At 52.1% G+C, this 20,902-nt stretch overlaps 1 protein-coding gene across 7 annotated transcripts in view; it reads right to left on the bottom strand.

The window, feature by feature from the left end:
- The window catches only part of TRAF3IP1 (TRAF3 interacting protein 1), a 58,755-nt gene extending 45,820 nt beyond the window's left edge, over positions 1-12,935 (bottom strand). For 2 of the 7 annotated variants that reach the window (XM_010948210.3, XM_045511507.2), the window contains exons 1-7: positions 12,676-12,929; positions 9,258-9,326; positions 8,674-8,835; positions 6,480-6,623; positions 5,924-6,376; positions 4,370-4,441; positions 3,355-3,430 (exon numbers count right to left, since the gene is read on the bottom strand). In XM_010948210.3, the coding sequence (XP_010946512.3) occupies positions 3,355-3,430; positions 4,370-4,441; positions 5,924-6,376; positions 6,480-6,623; positions 8,674-8,835; positions 9,258-9,326; positions 12,676-12,798 (1,099 nt within the window). In that variant the 5' untranslated portion in view covers positions 12,799-12,929. Of the gene's footprint in view, positions 1-3,354; positions 3,431-4,369; positions 4,442-5,923; positions 6,377-6,479; positions 6,624-8,673; positions 8,836-9,257; positions 9,327-12,675 lie in introns of all 7 variants that reach the window. The other 5 variants (XR_006722343.2, XM_045511511.2, XM_045511508.2 and 2 more) reach the window with 5 other exon arrangements.
- Positions 12,936-20,902: the final 7,967 nt, after the last annotated feature.

Here is a 20,902-nt window from a genome sequence, read left to right as displayed (position 1 = left end):
TGACACCACAGAAGCATCAGATCCTGCCCCAAAACTAATCCTACTTTTGATTCCTCCCCTCTCTAACTGGTGCCAGCCAATCCATCAGCACACCTGTCATCCCTTCCAAAAAAACATCCTACCCCCAATCATCTCACCAGTGACACCTGGGTCCCAGCCGTCAGGGCCTCTCAACTGATGCCACACCAGCCACCTAACCGCTCTCTGGCCTCCATCCCTGCCCCTCCAGTTTTAACTTCACTTACTCCAGGGACTTCACTTACTGCAAAAGATGCCCGGCAGACGGGGCACCGCAAGTCCAGCTGCCCCCTCCTGTAACCCCCTCTCCTCTCCCTCCCCCCTCCCTGCTCCAGCCTCACCACCGGGCTTCCCGTCACTTGAACAGGCAAGCCTGTCCCCAGCACAGGGCCTCTGGCTGCTCCTGCACACCCGCAGGTCACGTGCTCCTTGATCCCAGTCAACTCTGTCCAGACATCCCCTCCCTGCCTGCAACCCACCCACCACTTCTCTTGGCTTCATTTTCTTTCAAAAGCCTCATCGCTAACTAACGTGTCGGCCAGGTGCTCCCTCTAGACCACCTCTCCGTGGGGCGGGGGCTCCACAAACATGTGCAGGACAAAGGGAAGAAAGTTCAGATGGGCCATGTCGGACTGAAGTCTGCACACGGCTGGGGACAGCAGCCCTGCAGCTGGGACCACAGGGCCCCTGCTCCCCTCCAGCCCGAGAGCCTGGGCCCCGCATCCGGGAGGGCCGCGTCTTGGCCGCCCCGCCCCACAGCTCCATCCATGCAGGGATCAAACGGAAGCAAAGGACCTGGCAGCTCAAGGGCCCAACCCTCGTGTAACACTCACTCGCGGCCCCCAGCGGGGCTGCTCAGTCTTACCGAGCTGCTTTGCCGCGCGTTCCTTCTTAGCTTTACTGGAGGAAGAGTCAAGCTCTTTTTCAGGGGAGAGACTATTTTCACTGGTTCTAGAGTCCCTTCTTCCTGACATGAAATTGCACAATGAAAATACGCATTAAACTTAATCTGTAACGCTGCATAGCATCAAACACGTGAAATTAAAATCACTCACTGACTCGAAGTGCTTTAGTTCTGCTACAGCACACTAGTTAAGAATGAGCACAAATTACCATATTCTCGTGTAGAATGTTTTGTGGATCCCACAGAGATTCTAGAAGGGCTTTAAGAGTCTAAGCACGTCTAACAAACGTGGCACCCCCCTCTCTGGTGAACACAGGCTTATCTCTGTGGTGGGAACACAAAGGCCTGCATCTCTCACACCTCCCGGGCACTGGACATGTCCCCAGATGCCACCCACTGAAGCAGGGCAGCGTGACAGGGTGGGGGACCCGGGGTGAGGTCAGTGCTCAATGAGCAGCAGGGGAGAAAAGAGTTCACCAGTTTGTTGACAGCTCAGTAAATCTTAATGTCACAAATCTAGCAATCTGCAATAATCAGAGCTCTTCAAGACTGTACAAAAGGAATGCTACAGCACAGGCTCACCAGTAACTCAGACGCGAACATCCCGAGTTATTAGAAAACAAAAGCAGATGATACAACTGTTGGCTTAGAAAAAAAAAATCAGCAGAACTATTATGGTTTAAGATTCAAAATAATGCTAGATTTAAGGTACAGCTACAAAAATCAATACAGCTTCTACATTCCAACAATAATCACTAAAAATAAATGAGTGGAAGAAAGACACCATTTCCAAAAAACAAAACAAACACCTGAGCAACCCTTGACTGAGAGACACTCCCCAGCACCAGCACACACGTCCTCCCGGGAGAGGAGGGGACCCCTGTGTAACCTGAAAGTAGGGGAACCCGACTTCCCAGAACAACAAACGCCTAAGTTTAACCCAAGTCCAAGCGCACCCCAGTAAGTCTGTTTGCTCTGTGGGAGGTGGGATTCGTGGGCTCATGAAGTGACTGTAAAATATATATGGAAGAGTAAGCAAAAAAAATGGCTTAGAAGTTTTTTTGAAAAGAAAAATGACAGAGAACAAGCAGTAAAACAGGAACAGTGAAATAAAGACAAAAACAAACAAACCAGACTCCAGACTCCAAAAGGCACGGGGGGGGTCACAGGGCAGGAGGGAAGGGAGCCACCAGCAGCTGACTTGGGGGGGATGGTGGGCTATCCTGAAACCATGAATAAACTCAGAGCCTCGTTTTACACCATGAATTAAAATGAGAGATAACCAAAAAGATTAAATATAAAAACGCTTGAGAAAACACAAATCTTCATCTCTCAAATCTCTGGACAAACTGCCAAAAATATATATATATGTAAAAGACTGGCACCTTACAGTCCATAAAAATTAAACACCTAGGCAAGCCAGAAACCAAATACAGTAAGAAAAAAACGGAAAAAATATAAGAAACAAACACTTATTTTAAAGTTGGCAGATGCCCTTAATGTAGAGGGACCTAGTGCAGTTTAAGGACTCAGACTCCTAGTGTTTTCCATCTGTCAAAATCAGCAAGCCTTTAAAACAAATCCCGGGAGAGGGTGTGGGGGACAGGGGACAGGTGGTGGTGCTCTGCAGCTAACCCCTGAACACGGCTGTGCCCTTTGTGCCAGTAACTACACTTCTGGGGACCTATTCCAAGAGATCGCCCAAAAGAGAGAGTTTCTGGCACAAAAAATGTTCATTACAGCATTTATTGTTGTCAAAGCGTGGAACTTAACCATCTAGGTTAAACTTTCAAATGAAGAATTCCAACTACTTCTTTAACAGGTACAATTTAGGAGAAGGAAAATTTTTCAGAACCCCCTACTGCCCATTCACAGCAACTCCCTGCTCCCACGGAGAGCCTCCAGCTGTCCTGCCCCGCGGTGGGCCGACACCCTTTCCCCACTTACTGATCTGTAAGCATGAGGGGCCAGCCCTGGGCGAGCCCCAGGCCAGGCCCGTTTGAATTCAGATTCCCAGTGATAACTTGTGCTGCATCTTAAATAAACACCATCCGTCTAAGAGCCTGACGCTCCTGATGGGCCCACCCTGCAGCAGCGTTGAATTTAGCTACCCAGTCAGAAGAAAGTCGGTGAAACACGGACAGCTGATAAATGCTGCTGGAAAGTCAGAATTCAGTCACATCTTTTAGGTTGTAACACAGATCTAAAAGAGGGGCTACTCTGGCCCTGGTGTTGCGAGCACACACACGTGTGCAGGCGTGTGCACATGTGTGTGAGCCACACATCGTCATTTTCACACAGCCTTCGTTCACTCCTTCCCACGGCAAATCTGTTTCGGAGCCACAGAAGCTTTTTCCTACCAGATATTGTGATTAAGGCAAAGAATCTAATATCTACACTTTCAGCTACTTATATGATAGATTTTCCAGTACCTTCCACTGAATTTTTGGATCGCCGTTTTGATGTCTTTGTTGTCACTGACCTGGATGCTCTAGTGGAAACCTCAGTCTTAAAGAAAAGAGAATGAAAAAAAATCAATTGATGCACCACAAGCAATACCATGAGCAGATTTATTATCCAAGCTCTGCTATAGGAAGAATAAGCAGGAAACACATTCACATCCACCTTCAAACGGGGTGACTGTTACCAACCTGGTGCAGCTAAGCACTCAAGACCTGAGAGCGAATTAGAAGAAATCTAAAGCCTCTTTCTTTCTAAATTTAGATTTCCGCTTTTCTGTACAGCCCAGCAAAGGCCAGCAACCCACCGGCCATACCTTGAGAATCGCTGTTCTCTCGGGCACGTTTGTAAGGACTCAACAAGGTCCACTGCAAGGGCCTTAATTACTTACGTGCGTTTGCAAACAGCTCCGAGAGTGAAAACGCACACAATGTGCTTAAACAGCGCAAAAATCAGAGAAAACAGCAGGCCCCGCCCCCCACCAGGGCGCAGCTGCCACCCCGACACCTCGCAGCAGCCACGAGGGTCCCCAAACAGCCGCCAGCCTCCGCTCCACTCCTTGCCCGTCTTCGCTTTCTGAAATGCAAGCCGGATGAAGCTGGGGTGAGTCTAACCTCCCCAGCAGGGCCCAGCCACAGGAGACACCCTGAGGGTCCCACCCAGGCCAGGCAGAGCTTGCAGGGGTCGCTCCAGCTGGCCCTCCCTTCCCGGCCTGCCTGGTGACTTAATCCCCTCCCAGACTCATCCTAAGTGCCACCTGCACCCTCCATCTCTACACCACGCAGACTTGTCAGATAAAAGCACAAGGAGACCAGGGAACCACCACAGAAACAGAGGATAAACACACCCGTCTATTTCATAGGCAGTAACCCATTTAAATCATCACTTTCACGGCACAACAGAGACGGACCCACGCACGCGCTCCTCCCTGTCTCCGTGGACACCAGTTACTATCCCAGCTACTTCTCTTAAAATTATAAAGTTTACCTCTGGTTCAACTTTGGAGTCTTTAAAAGATCCATCTGACAACTTTTTAGACATCTCTCCTGCACTTGATGACTATAAGGAAGAAAAAAAAAATTTTTTTTCAAACTCTAGAATTACTCAAGTCTGAAAACATATCAAGCCACGTTCTCTGACAGTGACCAACAAGAGGACAACACCCCCTGCAGGAGCACATCCCACTCCAGCCCCAACCCCTGTGGTTGCTACGCTGCCTGGACCCCAAAGGCCCTTCCAAGGCCGCATCCCCTCAGGGCAGACTAGGGGGTCAAGGGCGGCAGAGGCGGGGCCTCGCAGGAAACCCTGGGGAGAGTGTTTCCCAGGCACACGGGACGCCTACGCCAGGCCAGACTCCTCCGACCCATTCCGGTGACACGCAGGGAGCCTGGAAACGAGGGAAGGCGGGAAAAGAACCCTCCGACACCCAGAGAAAACGCCCTGCCCCCAGCTTCTGAGCGTGGGGCAACTTCTGGATGGAGTGGTTCCTCATGAGCAAAGGCTTCAGACGCTGCATCAGGAAAGCGCTCTCAAAACAAGCCAAGCGGAAAGTGTGAACACGTTAAGTCAGCCCGTTAGAAAGCCTCACACCTTAACTCAGACACCTCTCGATGCAAGGAGCAGAAGAGCTACAAGCACTGAGCTCCTCCTCCGTGAGGACTGAAAAGCAGAGGCACCTGCTCCACAGTCCAGCGACTCAGTGTCCTCATGACTTAACCATGAAGGTACCGGGCTGGGTCAGCATCACTACTCGGAACCCCGGCATCCCCCAGGAACGCCCTGGAGCGGGCCCACTCACCTCCTGGGGCCGCACACCTGCCACGCAAGGCCACAGAACGAGCGGGCTGCCTGGGCAGCAGGGAAGGGCCCAGGCCTGGCCCCTCACCGTCTGGCCGCCTCACGGGGGCAGACCGTGAACCTTTCCAGACCTCGGCGTCCTCCTTTCCAGCAGCTAGAGACCAGCAGATTTCTGTGACCTTCCCAGGACACTTTACAGTTACATGATGTCCCACGAGACCGGGTGTCTGTAGTGCCAGCCCTGACAAGAGACTTATCCTATCTATGCGAGTCCAAAATAACCTGCACATTTAGAAAACGCTGTCGGAAACCAAAAGGATTTCTTGGACAATCCTAAACTTACTTGAAAATTTAATTAAACAAAATTCAGTTAACTGAGGTCTTATTGTACTTTTCTGCTAAGGCCTCAGAGACTTCAAAAGCAGCCCCAATCCTTAATAAACACAGCCAGGCCCAAGCCCTGAGAGCCACCCCCACCGGGGCTGCCTGTTAACACCGCTCCTCGTCCTCAGAAATACACCCGAGACACGTGCGCGGCACAGGCAGGAAATGCGGGAGCGCTCACGGGACCCGGCAGAAGCTGCTATCTCTCTCTGGGTTTCTGCCAGGAATCCAAGACTGTCATAGCTTTAAATTGGTGACAAAGAAATTCAGTTCCCTGATCACACAACGAGGACCAAAGTCATTTTCCGGCACAACACAAGCTCTTCCTCGTTACAGGCCAGGTTTTCAAACAGGACTCACCTTTTTCTCTGGTTTCTCATGCTCGTGGCTCTTCTCCCTGTCGGGGTCCCGGGCGTGCTCCCCATTTCTCACCCTCCGCTGGTCCCGGTCCCGGTCCCTGTCCCGGTCCCTGCCCTTGTCTCGCTCACGCTCTCTCTCCCGGTCTTTCCACCGCTCTTTCTCCCTTCCTGACTCATTCTTCCGCTCCCTCTCCCGGTCCGCGTCCTTGTCCCGGTCTCTGTTGCCTCTGTCCCGGTCCCTGTCCCTCTCCGGCCTGGCCCGGGTCTTGGCTCGCTCTCTCTCCCCTTCGCGGATCTTGTCTCTCTCGGGCTCCCTCTGTCGCTCCCGGTCACTCTCCCTGGCCTTCTCCTTGTCCCGGTCCCTCTCTCTCGGCTTGCTCTCTCCTCCCACTTCCTCCTTCTGTTTTCCCTCTCTGCTGGTACTTCTCTCGTTGACTTCAGAATTTCTTCTATCCTGGGGGGAAAGAAAGCCAAATAATAATATCACTAATAAACATCTACCTGAACCGCAAAAAGCCTCGTTATTTCATTTTCGGACGCGTGTAACTTGCATTCACCTCTTTGTCTTTACGGACTCTGGGCTCTTCTTCCCTTGCGTTCTTATTATCCAATTCTTGAGGTTTCGATGTGAGGGAGGGCCTTCGTTTCGTGTCCCCCTTCTCTCTGGCTAACACTCTCTTCACCGCATCGTCACTGGAGAGCTTGTCCCAACGTGAGAAAATAAAATGCAAGATGATGATGAAATTGGTACAGTTAACAAATACGAGTGTCAATAATCAAAGACAGCTCATTAAATGGGTTCATTGTCTATCGATGAAATTCAAAGGATAAAACGTTAAAAGGAAATGTTGTCACAGCATCTCCTGTAACTGCCCCCTCTGCACTCCAGTCATTAGCAGCAGAGTCCACCCAAGTTTCACGCAGCCTGCTTCGATCTCCCTCAAGTTGTCAAGTGTGGCTGTGTGTTGTTAAAGGACACCAAAGCTGACCCACACAACCCTACAAATGCCTGACATTTTGCACAGGGTCACAGAGGCCCAGCACTGAAAAAGCCTCATGGAATGATCTCACTCAGGTCCCATCACAAGCAGAAGTCCCTTCTGCAGCCTCCCTGACTGCCATCCGGGCCTCCGAACACCTCTGGTCAGGAATCTCCCTTGTCCACTCAGTCACTCATCCTGTGAGCACGCGCCGAGTGACCGCTACACGCCAGGCACCAGACTGCGGGCCAAGGACACGCCACACACCGGGCAAGACGCCCAAATACAACCATCAAAAGCCAGTGTGCTGTCATGAAGGGGCTCCAGGAAGAGCAGCCAGTCCCACAGGGCTGCAGAGGTGGCAGCTCGACCCATGAGTTTGGAAGCAGGACTGGGAGGGAGCGCTCGCGGTGCGGGTGCACGTGGGAGATGAGGGAAAAGGACCAGAGGAGGGGACAGGAGGGGCCGGAGGAGGGGCCGGAGGAGGGGAAAGAGGAGGGGCCGGAGGAGAAGACCAGAGGAGGGGACAGAGGAGAGGACAGAGGAGAGGACCAGAGGAGGGGCCGGAGGAGGGGCCGGAGGAGGGGCCAGAGGAGAGGACCAGAGGAGAGGACAGAGGAGAGGACCAGAGGAGGGGCTGGAGGAGGGGCCGGAGGAGGGGAAAGAGGAGGGGCCGGAGGAGAGGACCAGAGGAGGGGACAGAGGAGAGGACCAGAGGAGAGAGCACAGGAGGCAGCAGCCGGCCTCCAGGGGCCTCGTGAGCCGCTACAGGCCTGGGGGCAAAGGAATCTGCAGGAAGACAAGTCAGATTTGCTTTTTAGAAAGATGAGCAACGGGAAGGACCCGGGGGTGGGGGCTGGGGACAGAGGCCAGCACAGTGGCAAAATCAGCTTCAGCGTAACCAAAGCTTGGACCCAGCCCAAGGCGAGGTGCTCTCGAGGCCTCCTGGGAGCCAGTCCGACTCCACTCCCCACCTCCCACGGCTGCCATGCGAGTTGAAACCCACGTTTGCCATTTTGGTAACATCGAAGGTGAGCCCCCAGCCCACCACCGGTCAGGGCCACAGGGCTGTATGCCTTGATAAATGTCCAGCTCTGCTCCCCTAGGGTGCTGCTCCCAGCCCACAGAGAAAGCAGGCTCTGGGACAACCCTCTCCAATGGCCCTGGCTGGGCTGTGAGGCCAGAGAAGCCAAGATTCTAGCCCACGGTGAGCGTCTTGGGAAGCAGTAAAACCGGTCCCCGCACAAGTGAAACTGGATTTCTTTGGAGGCGGCCCAGCTCTGCAAACAAGCAGCTGGGGAGGGAGGAATGGGGGGGAGGGAGGAGGGAGGGGAGGAGGGAGGGAAGCGACCCCGAGGCTGGAAAGGCAGGCAGAAAAGGGACATCCCAGAAGCCCAAAGATGAAGAAAAGCAGCTCCTCCGGCCACCCGGGCCCTGCTGGAGGCCTGCCCTGAAAGGAGGCCCAAAAGGAGAAGGAACAAGGGCTTGGAAGGCCGGGCACGCGGCCTCCAGCCTCCCAGACCAGGCAAGGCGCCATGGGGCCCCTGCTTTATACTCACAGTCTGCAGATCTTGTGCATAACGACCCTCAGCTGCTTCACTTTACGGTTTTAAACTACGAGGCTCCAGAAGAGGTGGGAGCCGACTCCAAGCCCAGGGTTAGAACCCCGTCCTTAAACCCCTCCCGCCACGTTAGGGGGCCCGCCCTCCCGGTCTGGCGGTCCTCCCCCTGCAGCCGGCAGTTCCCAGCCCCGGGCGGGCGGGGGCGCTACCTTGCCGAGACAGCACTTCCCGATTCTCTGCAGCAGCTCGTTGGTTCTTTCAGGCTCGTGCCCCGCCACAATCCGAGCTGGCTTTGCCGACAGTGGCTCTCCAGAGACCATTACCACCACGTCTATGGCCTTCTGAAGGAAGCTAATTTTTGCATCTTTATCCTGAAAGATTTCCATTTAAAACACAAATACTAAAATACTTGCAAAAGAGTTTGCGTTATCCTCAGTATGTTCAACAGGCACAGTTCCTGTCTAGATAAACAGCTATTTTTAGATGTAGGACAAATTTAGAAATACTGACTCTTTTTAAAACAACTTAGAAAAAAAAGTTGAATAAGGCTTTTAATTTTAGGTGCTGGGCTAGCATTAACCTTTGAAACGTTAGTTCCATTCCTCCAGGATGAGATTAGCATGATATGCAGTTGCTGCAAATGAGAACAGGAAATGAGGGAGGGGCACAGAGATTCCAGGGGTAACCAGCCTGGTGTTCCAGCCACACACCAGCCGACCTGCGCTGCCACCCGCGCTGCCACAGAGCACAGCTCACAAAACCCCGCCCCCGAGGGGAGGACGCTTACACCTACCTTAACGTTATCGGACTTCATCTCCGCATCCGTGTAAAGGCCCTTCATGAAACCGGTCGTCCTAATCACCTTCAAGAGACAAAGCAACACCGTGGTCAGCACCCCACGGGACAGCTTGCTCACCACCGCCCCACATGAAGGGCTGTCAGCCTCTGTCCACACCCAGGATGCCACTCACTCACTCAACGAACAACTGAGTGTCTATACCGCATGCGAGGCCTCGTCCCGTGCAAAGCCCCGCCTAGTCCTCACAGAAGGCAGTCCGGCAGTGAGGACAGGTCAACGCTATGGCCCCGACAGGCGCTGAGGGAGCACAGGATCACCCCTAACCCAAGTGCAGGAGGGGCCTGGGGGTGTCAGGGAGCACTTCCCGGGAGAAACCGTACCTAAACTGAGACCAGAAGCTCACAGGAGACGGGGAATCAGGGGGGCAGGTTTCGAGGAAGCACATGCCAACAAAAGAATCAGTCCCCACAAGGTCTGGGGCCAAGACGGTCCTTGTCAAGGGACCAGAACAAGTCTGGACAAGAGCCTGAGACCAGAGAGTCAGTAGGGCCCAACCCAGATGGCCTTCAAAGCCATTCAGGAGTAAGGACTTAGCCTAAGGACCACGAGGAGGCCCCGAGAGGTCCGAAAGCAGGAGCGGCGGCTTACAGGGGCACTCAGGGCAGTGCAGGGCATGCATCTGGGGAGGAGGGGCTTCTCAGCCTGGGCTTCTCCCCACCTCGGTGCTGCTCACTTCCTGGGACTGGGGGGTGCTCTGGCTGCATCACTTCTGTCCTCCCCCGATCTCTCCCTCTCCTCCATCAACCTGGATCTTCCAATACCCCTCGGTCCAGCTTTTGGGGTGATGTTCTCTGCTCCTCGCCACCCCTAGACACGGCCAGGGCCCTGGGTTCTCTCGGACCAGAGGCTTTCAAAATGTGGTAGGTCACTATAAACTCCATGTAATCGGTAGCAATAAGCTTTTTTTTTTCATGAAACAGAAAAGAAAATATTACACTGCACTGTATGCAGTAAGGCTGACTATTCCTATATGTGTGTCCTGGGTCAGATGTAAAGAGTATTTGTTACCATAAGATGCATTAAAAGAAAAAAAGAAAAGACAGTATCGCCCTTATATTGGGCTTCTCCTCTGAGACCAAGATACGGCTAGCTATCAATTAAGCTAGATTTCATTCCTCATCAAACTACTTAACAGCTGTGGTATTATTTTTTCTGATAAAACAGGAGGAATATTAACAGTATCCTTCATTTAACATTCCTGAAACTTTTTCATTTTGCTCCTTTTAACATTTTTCCAGTGTGCTGGCAGTTAAAGCTGTGAGCAATAATTTTAAGCAACAAGAGACATTAATTTCACAGAATCAATTCTTCAATTTATGAAAGAGGCCGAGTTGGTTTAGCAGTAGCTAAAATACTAACATGGCGATCTGAGCACAATACTCAGGCAGCAGAGAATGTTCACAAGCGGATCTTCACAGATTACCTGGAAGTGCTCTCCAATACGGCAGTCACCCTAACACCTTTACCAGGTGCGCGGCAATTACTGCGCTGATCTTTACACAGGTAGAATAATTAATTTTGACATTAGATTAGGAAAAACCTGTGGGGGGAAGAGCAGAACAGTGGATCCTGGTTGAGAACCCAAACTCCTTCTCCATAACCTGGCTGCCTGGCCAACCAAATCATTCCTGCCTGAATGTTCCTCTTCCTTCTGACCCTTCAGGAGGTGGGAACAGCAGCCACCATGAGCTCAAGGCCACACCAAGACCCACAGGATGAGGTATGCCCCTCCCGCCTCCTTCCTGGCTCTCCCTTTCAGTGAGGAGACAAGACTCACACAGGGAATAAAAGTATGAGGCTGGGGCAGCAATCATGGTAGTTGGCCACTCACCTCCTAGCTAAGTGACTTGATCCTCCTGGGAGGATGCTACCTGCCTGCTGCACAGGGCCGAGGCGCTGCAGCTCAAGGCCCAGCTCCCAGCAGGCTCTCCACACAGCAGTCTCTTCCCCAAACACTGCCCAGGGAGGTGTAGGTGCTGCACTGGCCTAGGAGGAGGAGGCCAGTCAAGACAGCCCTTGGGATGTGGGCGGGATTCTAGAGATCTGTAAGCACCACCAGGGTTTTTAACACAGAGAGACACACGTTACAAGCTGAGATGGCAAAAAAAACGAGTAAAGCAAAGTTTGTGAGGGAGAGTAAGACGCCGAACCTGTTGGAAAGAGTGAGAAGTGAAATTTAAGGACCAACATGGGGCGAGAGTAGGAGCCCCAAACACCTGCAAGTTCAAACTGATTCCTAATTCCCACAGAGCATGGCTGAGCTCCCAAGGTCAACATCGCACTCAGGCACACCATGGAAATGGCTGCTGCCACCCTGAGTTACAGGAGCCTTGGCAAAGTCCGCTCAACAATGAATGTTTGCTGTGCACCCTCTGTGGACGTGCCCAGTGCGGCTCACCTAGGATATGCCAACAAACAAGTGATGCTCTGCATCACTCAGGAACTCACCATCCCGTGGGGGAAAGTTACCACCAATCTCAAGGCAGGCTCTGCTGTTCATCAGCAAACACTAACCTGCTTTTTTATAGTTTTTTTCTTTTTCAGGTCCCCGTACAAACACCTTCAATAAATTCACCCCCAAGTATATTAAGCATCCAATATGTGGTGACCACTATGAGGAACAAGTGGCAGGAAATTTGGCGGGTGGTGGGGTGGTATTAAAAAAGAATAATTTCATTCTTCCAGGATTTCCTAGCACTCTTCATCTGCAAGACACTGCAGGGGGGAAAAAAATCACAGAAACAGCTCTGCCAAGCAGAGTAGAAGATCTCTAAGAGATAAATGGGTAGGCTGGAAAGAAATAAGAATGTTCCCTAAGGGACTGGGCGACTCCCTGGGAGAAACAGCCCATGCATATGGTGAGAAGGTGAGCGCAGGAGTGTGAGCAGTGGCACCGCAGAATCTGGCCGGGTCATCGGTCCCGCCAGGCCAAGCTCCTAGGGCAGGGGCCGCGCTCAGCCACGCTAGGTCAGACCCTGACGCCAGACCTGATCTTGACTGCCGACCCCCGACCCCCGACCCCCACCGGGGCCCTCGACTCCCACAGCGACACTGACCCCCGACCCGGACCTGGACCCGCACTACAGCCGGCACCCGGACTGTCGCTCACAACCTTATCGCGACCCACACCCGAACCCCGCCCGGCACCCCGACCCCACATGGGCCCTAATCCCTGGCCCGCACCCCAACGCCACATGGGCCCTGACCCCTGGGCCCGCACCCCGACCGAGGCCCGCACCTCAGCCCGCACCCGGACCGCACACCAGGACCCTGGCCCACACCCTGGTCCCGATCCGTACTCGGCCGGGGCCCGCGACCCGCACCCGGACCCCTGCCCCGGCCCGGCGCCCACCTCCGTGATGATGTCGTGCAGGTAGCGGAACGGGGGCTTGTTCAGCAGCTTCTCCGTCAGCGGCGGCTTCCGAATCACCTTCCCCAGAGCCTCCTGAGTCCGCTTCACCACCGCCGCGTTCATGGCGGCGCCGCCCGAGCCCGGCCGGCCCCCGAGCCTAAGCCCCGCTCCCCGGCCGCCGCCGGCCTCGCCGCCGCCGCCCGCTCCGGCCTCGACGCGCCGCTCGCGTTTCCATCCCACAGTGCACCGGAGTGCGCCAAGGCGCGTGCGCGGGGCCGCGGCCCCCGGTCGCCAGGGCGGCGCGGCCTTAGCAACGGACGCGCCGCGGCGCCCGCCCCCTGCCCGGCTGCGCGCGCACACGGGCGCGTCTGTGGCGGCGCTGCCTCCGCCTCCCCGCGGAAGGACGGCGCCCGGTTCCTTCCCCTCGCTGCAGCCGCGGGAGAAGGATGTGCGCCCGCGCTGGAGGACGGCGCCCGAGGGCTGGCTCGCAGCAGCGCAGCTTCCCAGATTCTTGCCGCCCGCCTCACAGATGTCAAGGGACTGAACTAAGTTTTTTCGAAAGACGCGGACTAGAAACCTATCCTGTGTGTAACTTAATATGGCTTCTTGGGAGAGTAACGCCTTTTCTCTAATACTCTGTTTCGGTTCCTGTAAAACAGGGATAATACGTGTCACCCGCCCTAACTCCCAGGGCGATGAGGACCAAGTGATGCGCCGGGGCTGTGTAACCAGGACGACGCCGCGCCCTTGTGCTGCCAGGCGTCTGTGGTTCTGTCCCACAGGCCTTCCAGCCGCCAGGCACAGGCTCACTGCAGATCCTACTGGCAATGTTGAAGCTTTAGTTCTTCTAATGGGTACCTTTATAACTTTTATGTACATTCATTTTTATCGTTTTCAATGCTCTTATTCTTTGTGTGTTTTTTCCCATGATGTATCTAGATGTGAAGGGTTTTTAACTTAAGACTTGTATTTCATTATTATTGACATACAGTAAAATTCAGCCATTTTAAGTGCACAGCCTGATGCATTTTGGTGATAATATACAATTATGTTACCACCACCACCACAGTTAAGATACAGAACAGTTCTTGTACCCTAAAACATTTTTCCTGTTCATTTGCAATTCAGCTCCTCCCCCACCCCAGCCCCAGGCAACTACTGATATGCCTTCTGTCTTTATAATCATGCCTTTTCTAGAGTTTCATGTAAGTGGAATCATACAGTGCATCGTCTTTTGTGTGTAATTCTTTCTCTTGTAATGTTTAGAGATTCCTCCATGTGTCCTCCCTTTTTGGAGCTGAGTAGTATTCTCTAGTACAACTTTGTTGTCTGTTCACCAGTTGATGGACATTGGACCTGCTTTCGGGTTTGTTTTTTTTTTATTATTTATGAATAACACTACTAAGACCATTCACATACAAGTCTCTGGATGAACGTAAGTTTTCATTTCCCTTGGATAAATACCTAGGGATAGGATTGCTGCTTGTATGATAAGAATATACGTAACTTTACAGGATACTACCATACTGTTTTTAAAGTGTCTGCACCATTTTTCATTCCCACCAACAGTATATGAGATTCCCAGTGGCTCCATATCCCTGCCAACACCTGAGATGTCAGTCTTTTTAATTTTAGTCATTCTAGTAGGTATGTATTGATATCTTATTATGGTTTGAATTTGCATTTCTCTGTTGATTACTGATGTTGAATATTTTTCTTGAGCATTTGTACTTTTTGGACATTCATATATATTTGGTGAAGATAGCCCATAAAGTATCATTCAGGCATTTATTGAATCACTGCTATGTGCTGAGAACCATCTGGGCTCTGGGGATTTCATGCAGGACTACGTACCTTCTAGAAGGCAACCTCCCCAGCATCCACTGCTGTTCAGTGCTCCTGGGACCATCACTCTCTCTGCTGCTAACTGCATCTGGGACCATGTGAGCATTGGGTACCTAGCCAGAGGCCAGGTGAACAGCCAGGGCCACCTCCTTTCAGCAGTGTCAACCTCACTTCTTTCTGCACTCTGCCGTGCAGGTGGGCTGGCTGTGAGAGACTTTACTGAGAGGCTGGGAGAAGTCTGGAGGTGACAATCAATGAGGGAAGGAATCTGACAACACTCCCTGTATAGACCTATTCCATGGTCCTTGGGGAAGAAAGCCCCCAGAAACTTGTACCCTAAGAGAGATCCCCTCCTGCGTGGGCCTCAGTTAGTAACCCTGCTTCTGAGCATCCAGGTCCACCCCTCAGCCAGCGCACCTCCATCTTCTGACCACTGACTTATCAAATCTTCCTTTCTGGAAATCCCACTCTCTACCCATGGGAGCGTTCGTCTTCCCATCCATCCCGTTTTTCTCCCAGAATCTGGGTTCTCCTGTCCAGATTCACAACTCAGGACCTTGGCAGGACAGCCCACTGTGGCCTTCGGCACTTTGGTCCCTTGGAACAGTCCAGGGTGATGGTGGACACTGTGAAACAGGCTCCTTCCAGGGCTCCCAGGCTCCTGTTACTCTCCTGGTCGCCCCTACACTTATCTTTATCACCCACATATCCTGCTTCCCAAAAATAAACATTAATTCTTAAACAGTTCATCAAACCCCATAAAGAAGATTTAAATAGTTTCCCAGCTGCCTTGTTGTTTCTGAGCATCCCCACCCACGTTGAAAGTAATACTTCACATTTGCAATGGCGAGCGATGTTAACTCCTTTCCTTCCCCTTCCGCCCACCACCCGACCCCACCTCAGGCCCCTCGAAAGTCTTTTAAAAAGGGGGCCATAGTGAGACTGTGTACTTCTTCATGGTGGGCCCTTCGTGCATGAAGTTTGACCCAAAGCTCTGAGGTGATTAAGCCCTTAGACAAGGAGGCACCAGCTCCCTGCCCTCCAGGTGTTAGGGAGAGAGGGAAGGGGACTTTACTGGCATAAGGTGGCCAAGAAGGCCCCTCAGGGGCTGCACTGATGCCGAGGCTGCTGTGGTGTCCAAGAGCTGGAGTGTCCCACCGAGACCTCTTCCTCCAAGTGTTCACGTGGCCAACCGGGGGCCCAGCAGCTCCCAATAGGAACACCCTGTTCTGAGCTTTGAACACAGGCTGGGGTTGACCTGAGCAGGGGTGGAGGAGGAACTCGGGGAGGTCACTGCCCCTGGCCTCTGACCCCAAGGACCCTGCCTTCTCAACAGACACTCCCCAGTTTCCTGCCCAGAAAGGTCACACCAAGCGGAATCCTCCTCTGGGCCCAGCGCAGCCAGAGTAGCTGTGGCCAGTGACTGGGTTGTCCGTGAGTGGTGGCGGATGTAGGCATGGCTGTAAAGAGCCCTCTGGCCCTGAGGTTCCAGCAAGGACCCAGCCAGTGCCACACGAGGGAGAATCCTGGCTCCAGTTTCTCCCGCAACCTGGGGAGAGCAGGGGGCCTTCTAGACTGAAGAGGCCCAGTGGAGGCCTGAGGGGACCGCAGGGCCATGAGAGAGGGTCTGAGATCTGGGAAGATAGGGGACAAGGAAGCAGAGTCGCCGGACCCCATTGAGGACCAGTCTGGGACATGAGTCCCTGCAGGTCACATCCATACCGCTGCCCCTAAGCAAATCCACAGCCTCGACACGGATGGTGGGTAGGCAGGCATTCTGGGGCCTGGGAGAGCAGAACCAGCAGATGCAGCTGAGGATTCCTGACTGCAAGACCTGGAACCAGGTCCTCAGGAGAAGGGGGGCAGGGGGCCCTGGGTAGGGTGGCGAAGAGGCCAGCCTGCAGCCTCTAGTTCTGGGGAGCTGGCTGCCGGAGGTGGGGAGTCTGTAGCCTGAATTCCCCCTAAGCTCCCCAGAGTCATGAAAGAATAAGAGGAAAAGGCAGAGAACACACAAAAAAGAGTCATTCACATAAAAAAAGATGATTGATTAAATAACTAGAGAAAAGCACAGAGAAGAAAGTATTGGAAACATAAAAGCCTGGCAGGAGATGCTTTTGAAATCAGCAGTTTCTGAATGAATGGATGATAGAACCGTGGCCATGACTCACCCCAGGAGAGAAAGTCCACAAAGCCAGGTGGCTTCCAGGCCCTACTCCCCTTGCCTGAGAGGCAAACATTCCTAGAGACAAAGGCGCAGAGAGGCTGCAGTGGCCCAGCCTGAGCTCACATCTGCGAGGAGCCCAGGATGTAGGTCAGCCTGAGGGAAGGACGGGGAGGCAAGTACTGGGGGATAGAGAAGTGGCCAGAGCCTGAGGACAGCCTCTGTCCCCGACAGCCCAGGCTCTCCAACAGGCCCGAAGGGCAGGCATCAATCTCTGGCCAGCCAAGCACCTTGCTATATGCCACAAGGTAATTGACATCGTTCTGCGAAACCTGAGGGTCCTGCCTAGAAGGCCTCATCCCCTCCTCTCCATGCGAGCCTGGAGAAAAAGAAGACAAAGCCTTCTATCTTCTACATAAACTTGCTACGATTATTTCTGCCTCAGAACCCTTGCACTTGCTGGTCCCTTCAGCTGAATAACACTGGTCCCTCAGATCTCCATTTGGCGGCGTCCTTGCCATCATTTGGGTCTCAGCTCACATGTGACAGCCTCAGAGATGTCAAAAGCAAATCACATCTGAATTCTCCAGTCTGTTATCTGTATCTTCTTCGAAGTACTTACCACTCTCTGGAAGTAATTTTTATTCATATTTGCCTTTTTGTTTTCTGTCTCCTCTCCCAACCCCGGTCACCCCCAGAAGGTGAATTCCATGAGCACAGGGGCCTGGTTGATTTGCTCGCCCCCAATTCCCTTGTACCATCAACATTGCCAGACGCTTACGACGCTCCATAGCTTCTTGCCGAATGCTGAATAGATTGTGCTCTTATAAAAATCGCTCTTTCCTAAGGGCTCTTAATAATATGGTTTGCTTCTACCACAGGTTTAAATTTAAAAACTCAAACTATAACGTTCTGTAGAAAATATGGCCCATGGATGTTACACGTCTACTTATGCAGGTGCGTCTGAGTGTGTGAGTGAGCCCAGCAGCTTCAAGCTTTCAGAGATGCCCTTGGAGTCAGGATGAGGAGGCTTTTCTTCTGCTTATTTTTCCCCCTAGTTTTAAATTGAAGGAGAGCTGATCTACCACATTGTGCTAGTTTCTGGTGTACAGCATGGTGGTGCAGATACACACATACACACATATTCTTTTCACATCTTTCTCATTGTAGGGTGCTACAAGCCCTTGAACACAGCTCCCTGTGCTGTACAGTAGGACGTGTTGTGTATCTATTCTGTACATAGTAGTTTGTATTTACCAATCCCAAATACTCACTTTATCCCTCCTTTCCCCCTTCCCACCCCGGGAACCATAAGTTTGTTTTCTGTGTCTGTGAGTCTCTTTCTGTTTTGTAAATAAGTTTGTGTCACTTTTTTAGATTCTGCATATAAGTGATACCATATATTTGTCTTTCTCTGTCTGAATTCACTTAGTGTGATAATCTCTAGGTCCATCCATGTTGCTGCAAATGACATTATTTCATTCCTTTTGCTGGCTGAGTAGTATCCCATTGTATATATATATACCACAACTTCTTTATCCAGTCATCTGTCAGTGGACATTTAGGTTGCTTCCACGTCTTGGTTATTGTAAAATGTGCTGCAATAAACATTGGAGTGCGTTTATCTTTTCAAATTTAGATTTATCTCCAAATATATGCCCAGGGTGAGATTGCTGGGCCATATAGTAACTCTATTTTTCATTTTTTAAAGAACCTCTGTGCTGTTCTCCATAGTGGCTGCTCCCATTTACACTCCTGCCAACAGTGCAGGAAGGTCTCCTGTTTGTGTACGCCTCGTCGCAATTTAGATTTACTTCTCAATAAATAACAACGTGTCAATCAAAAACAAGTTAAAAGTTGTCAGAGGACACCCCCACTTAGGCAAAGCCACAATACCGGTGCCTGGCGGGTAGACGTCCTGCACGCCCCTGTGCACCCCATTCACGTATAACCGCCTCTATCAGGATCATGTACAAGTTTACTGGCGCTGCGGTGAGTTCCCCGAATCAGCAGCGAGCTGTCCCCGTGCGCAGGCTTCACCTGTAACCAACTGCATGCCCTTGATCAGTTCTGGCCTTTATAGTCTCGTCTGTTTCGCCAGGAAAGTGAGGGCTTTGGACTAAATGAGCTCAAAGCCTGTCCGGTGCCTGTCCTCAAGGACAAGCCCCCGCAGAAGAGTCAGGGCGGGGCCCCGTTTCGCCAGTGTTCCCTTAAACTAGGGTCTCCCGGGACCCGGGCGTCTGATGGAGTGCCCTTAAATCATGAAAACATGAAAGTGTTTAATAGCACTTTCCTGGAGCAGGGAGTCCGTGGCTTTTGTCTTATTTGAACAGAGGGGCTGGTTCTCAAATAAAGGGCAAGAATCACCTGCTGTTACCAAGCAAGCCCTTTCCAGAAAAGTCTGGTTAACTCCAGAGTCCAGAGTCAGTCACTGTTTTCCAGAAAGTGAGGACAAGGTGCACACATGGACTTAGAGCTTTCCGCTGGAGTAAGTGTCAGCAGGAGGGCAGGCGGGCAGGTGCCAAGTCCTGAGAAAGTTCAGCCCTCCTCTCCATCTGCCCCACCTCTGTGCCCAGCCCCTCCAGAAAGCTTGCAGCCAAAGCCACACCAACCAGGCCTCAGAGAGGAGTTTAAGCACAGCCTCTGTTTGAATTGCACAGTAACTGAGTCTCCCACCTGAACAATGCCAGCCGACCCGCCCTGAGCCCTGTAGTCCACCCCCACTGACACATGGGTCCCTCCCCGGGGGTTTCCCCTGACCTGCACCTCGTGATGCCTCGTCAGGCAGCCCACGCATGGCTCCCCGTTAGCTTCCTCCTGGTCGCACTTAAATGAGAATTGTCTAACCGGTTTTACAATGTCTCCTCCCCACTAGCACGCAAGATCCAGGAAGACAGGAGCCAATTCTGCTGTCTCCTTGAGGCACACGCTGAATCTCAGCTGAATGAGCCAAAGACTTAGACCACCGTAGTGGATGCTTTGGTCGGCCACCCGGATGTTTCTCGAACCAAAGCCGGCTCCACAAGGAGTATCATCCTTGTTGGCTTCTTGCTAAGTTCCTCTCTGGGGAGATGCAACCAAGGGGGCCTACATCACACCCTCCTCCCTAGGTCCACGGTCAAGGACAGGTCGAATTGGGGATATAAACCCACTTTCTCAGGGACCTCCACCTAACGTAATTGCTATCAAGAGTGGTCTGAGATTTTGAAGCTGAGTCACCCACAGCCCCCTGAACGGAAATCCCTCTGATTGGTGTCCAAGGGAGAACTGAGGGCCTGGTGCAGAAGTGATTAGTCCAACTGGGAAGACTTTCCCCAGTGGTGAAGAGGGGTGGGAGTCCAGCAGGGGGCACTATCTCCATCCAGCATTTGAAAGGTCTCCAGATGGAGACCACTTCCACCAGGGTGCACAGTAAAACTGTAAGTCATGCCTGTTACCAGTCACTTCGGGCTCTCTGTGCCAGAAGACCAGCAGGAAAGAAAAGGAGTGACCAGCAGGAGGTGGGTCCCGATGTGATGTCTAACCTCCCCAAGCAGAAACGATTGGGAACTTTTGGAAACATTATTGAATTTTTTTTAAATAAACTTTTTAAAAAAATCCTTTTTGTTTAATTTTTAAATTATGTTTCTGGGTTTTGGGGGTAGATAATTAGATTTATTCATTTATGTTTGTTTTTATCTAATGGAGATACTGGGGATTGAACCTAGGACCTTGTGCATGCTAAGCACACACTCTACCCCTGAGCTATATATACCCTTCCCCCTTAAATAACCTTTTAAACATGCTATAAATTGGGCTACATGAATTATGAAGTTCTAGCCACTGTTCTGCACAGTATATACAACAGTTTTTTCTTTTTTTGGATAAGGTGGAAAAAAAAAAAAGGATCCCAGGGTCACGTCCCCTGAGAGATCTCCAACATCCCCCTCAGCCGGCCCCCACAGCCCACCCACCCAGCCCCTTTCTCAGGCCACAAATTTTGATCTTCAGACCCCAGATGTGCCTTTGACCCTCTCCTACCACGTCCCCAAAGGCTGAACCCCTGGTCTGTACTGCCCCCTCTCCACCAACCCTCTCTTTTTCCTTTAGTTTGTCCATCGAGTTGGTCCCTCCAAACAAGCCTGTTTACCACCCTCTGAACAGGACTTGGTATTCCCTTCCCTCGGATGCATATGCCTTCAAATCAAATTAACACCATAAAAAAAAATAGCACAAGCCAGA

Source organism: Camelus bactrianus, chromosome 5 (genome assembly GCF_048773025.1).
Source record: "Camelus bactrianus isolate YW-2024 breed Bactrian camel chromosome 5, ASM4877302v1, whole genome shotgun sequence".
In the NCBI taxonomy this organism is placed as follows: Eukaryota; Metazoa; Chordata; class Mammalia; order Artiodactyla; family Camelidae; genus Camelus; species Camelus bactrianus.
Note: the sequence above shows the minus strand (reverse complement) of the source record. Positions and strands in the feature narration are given on the sequence as shown.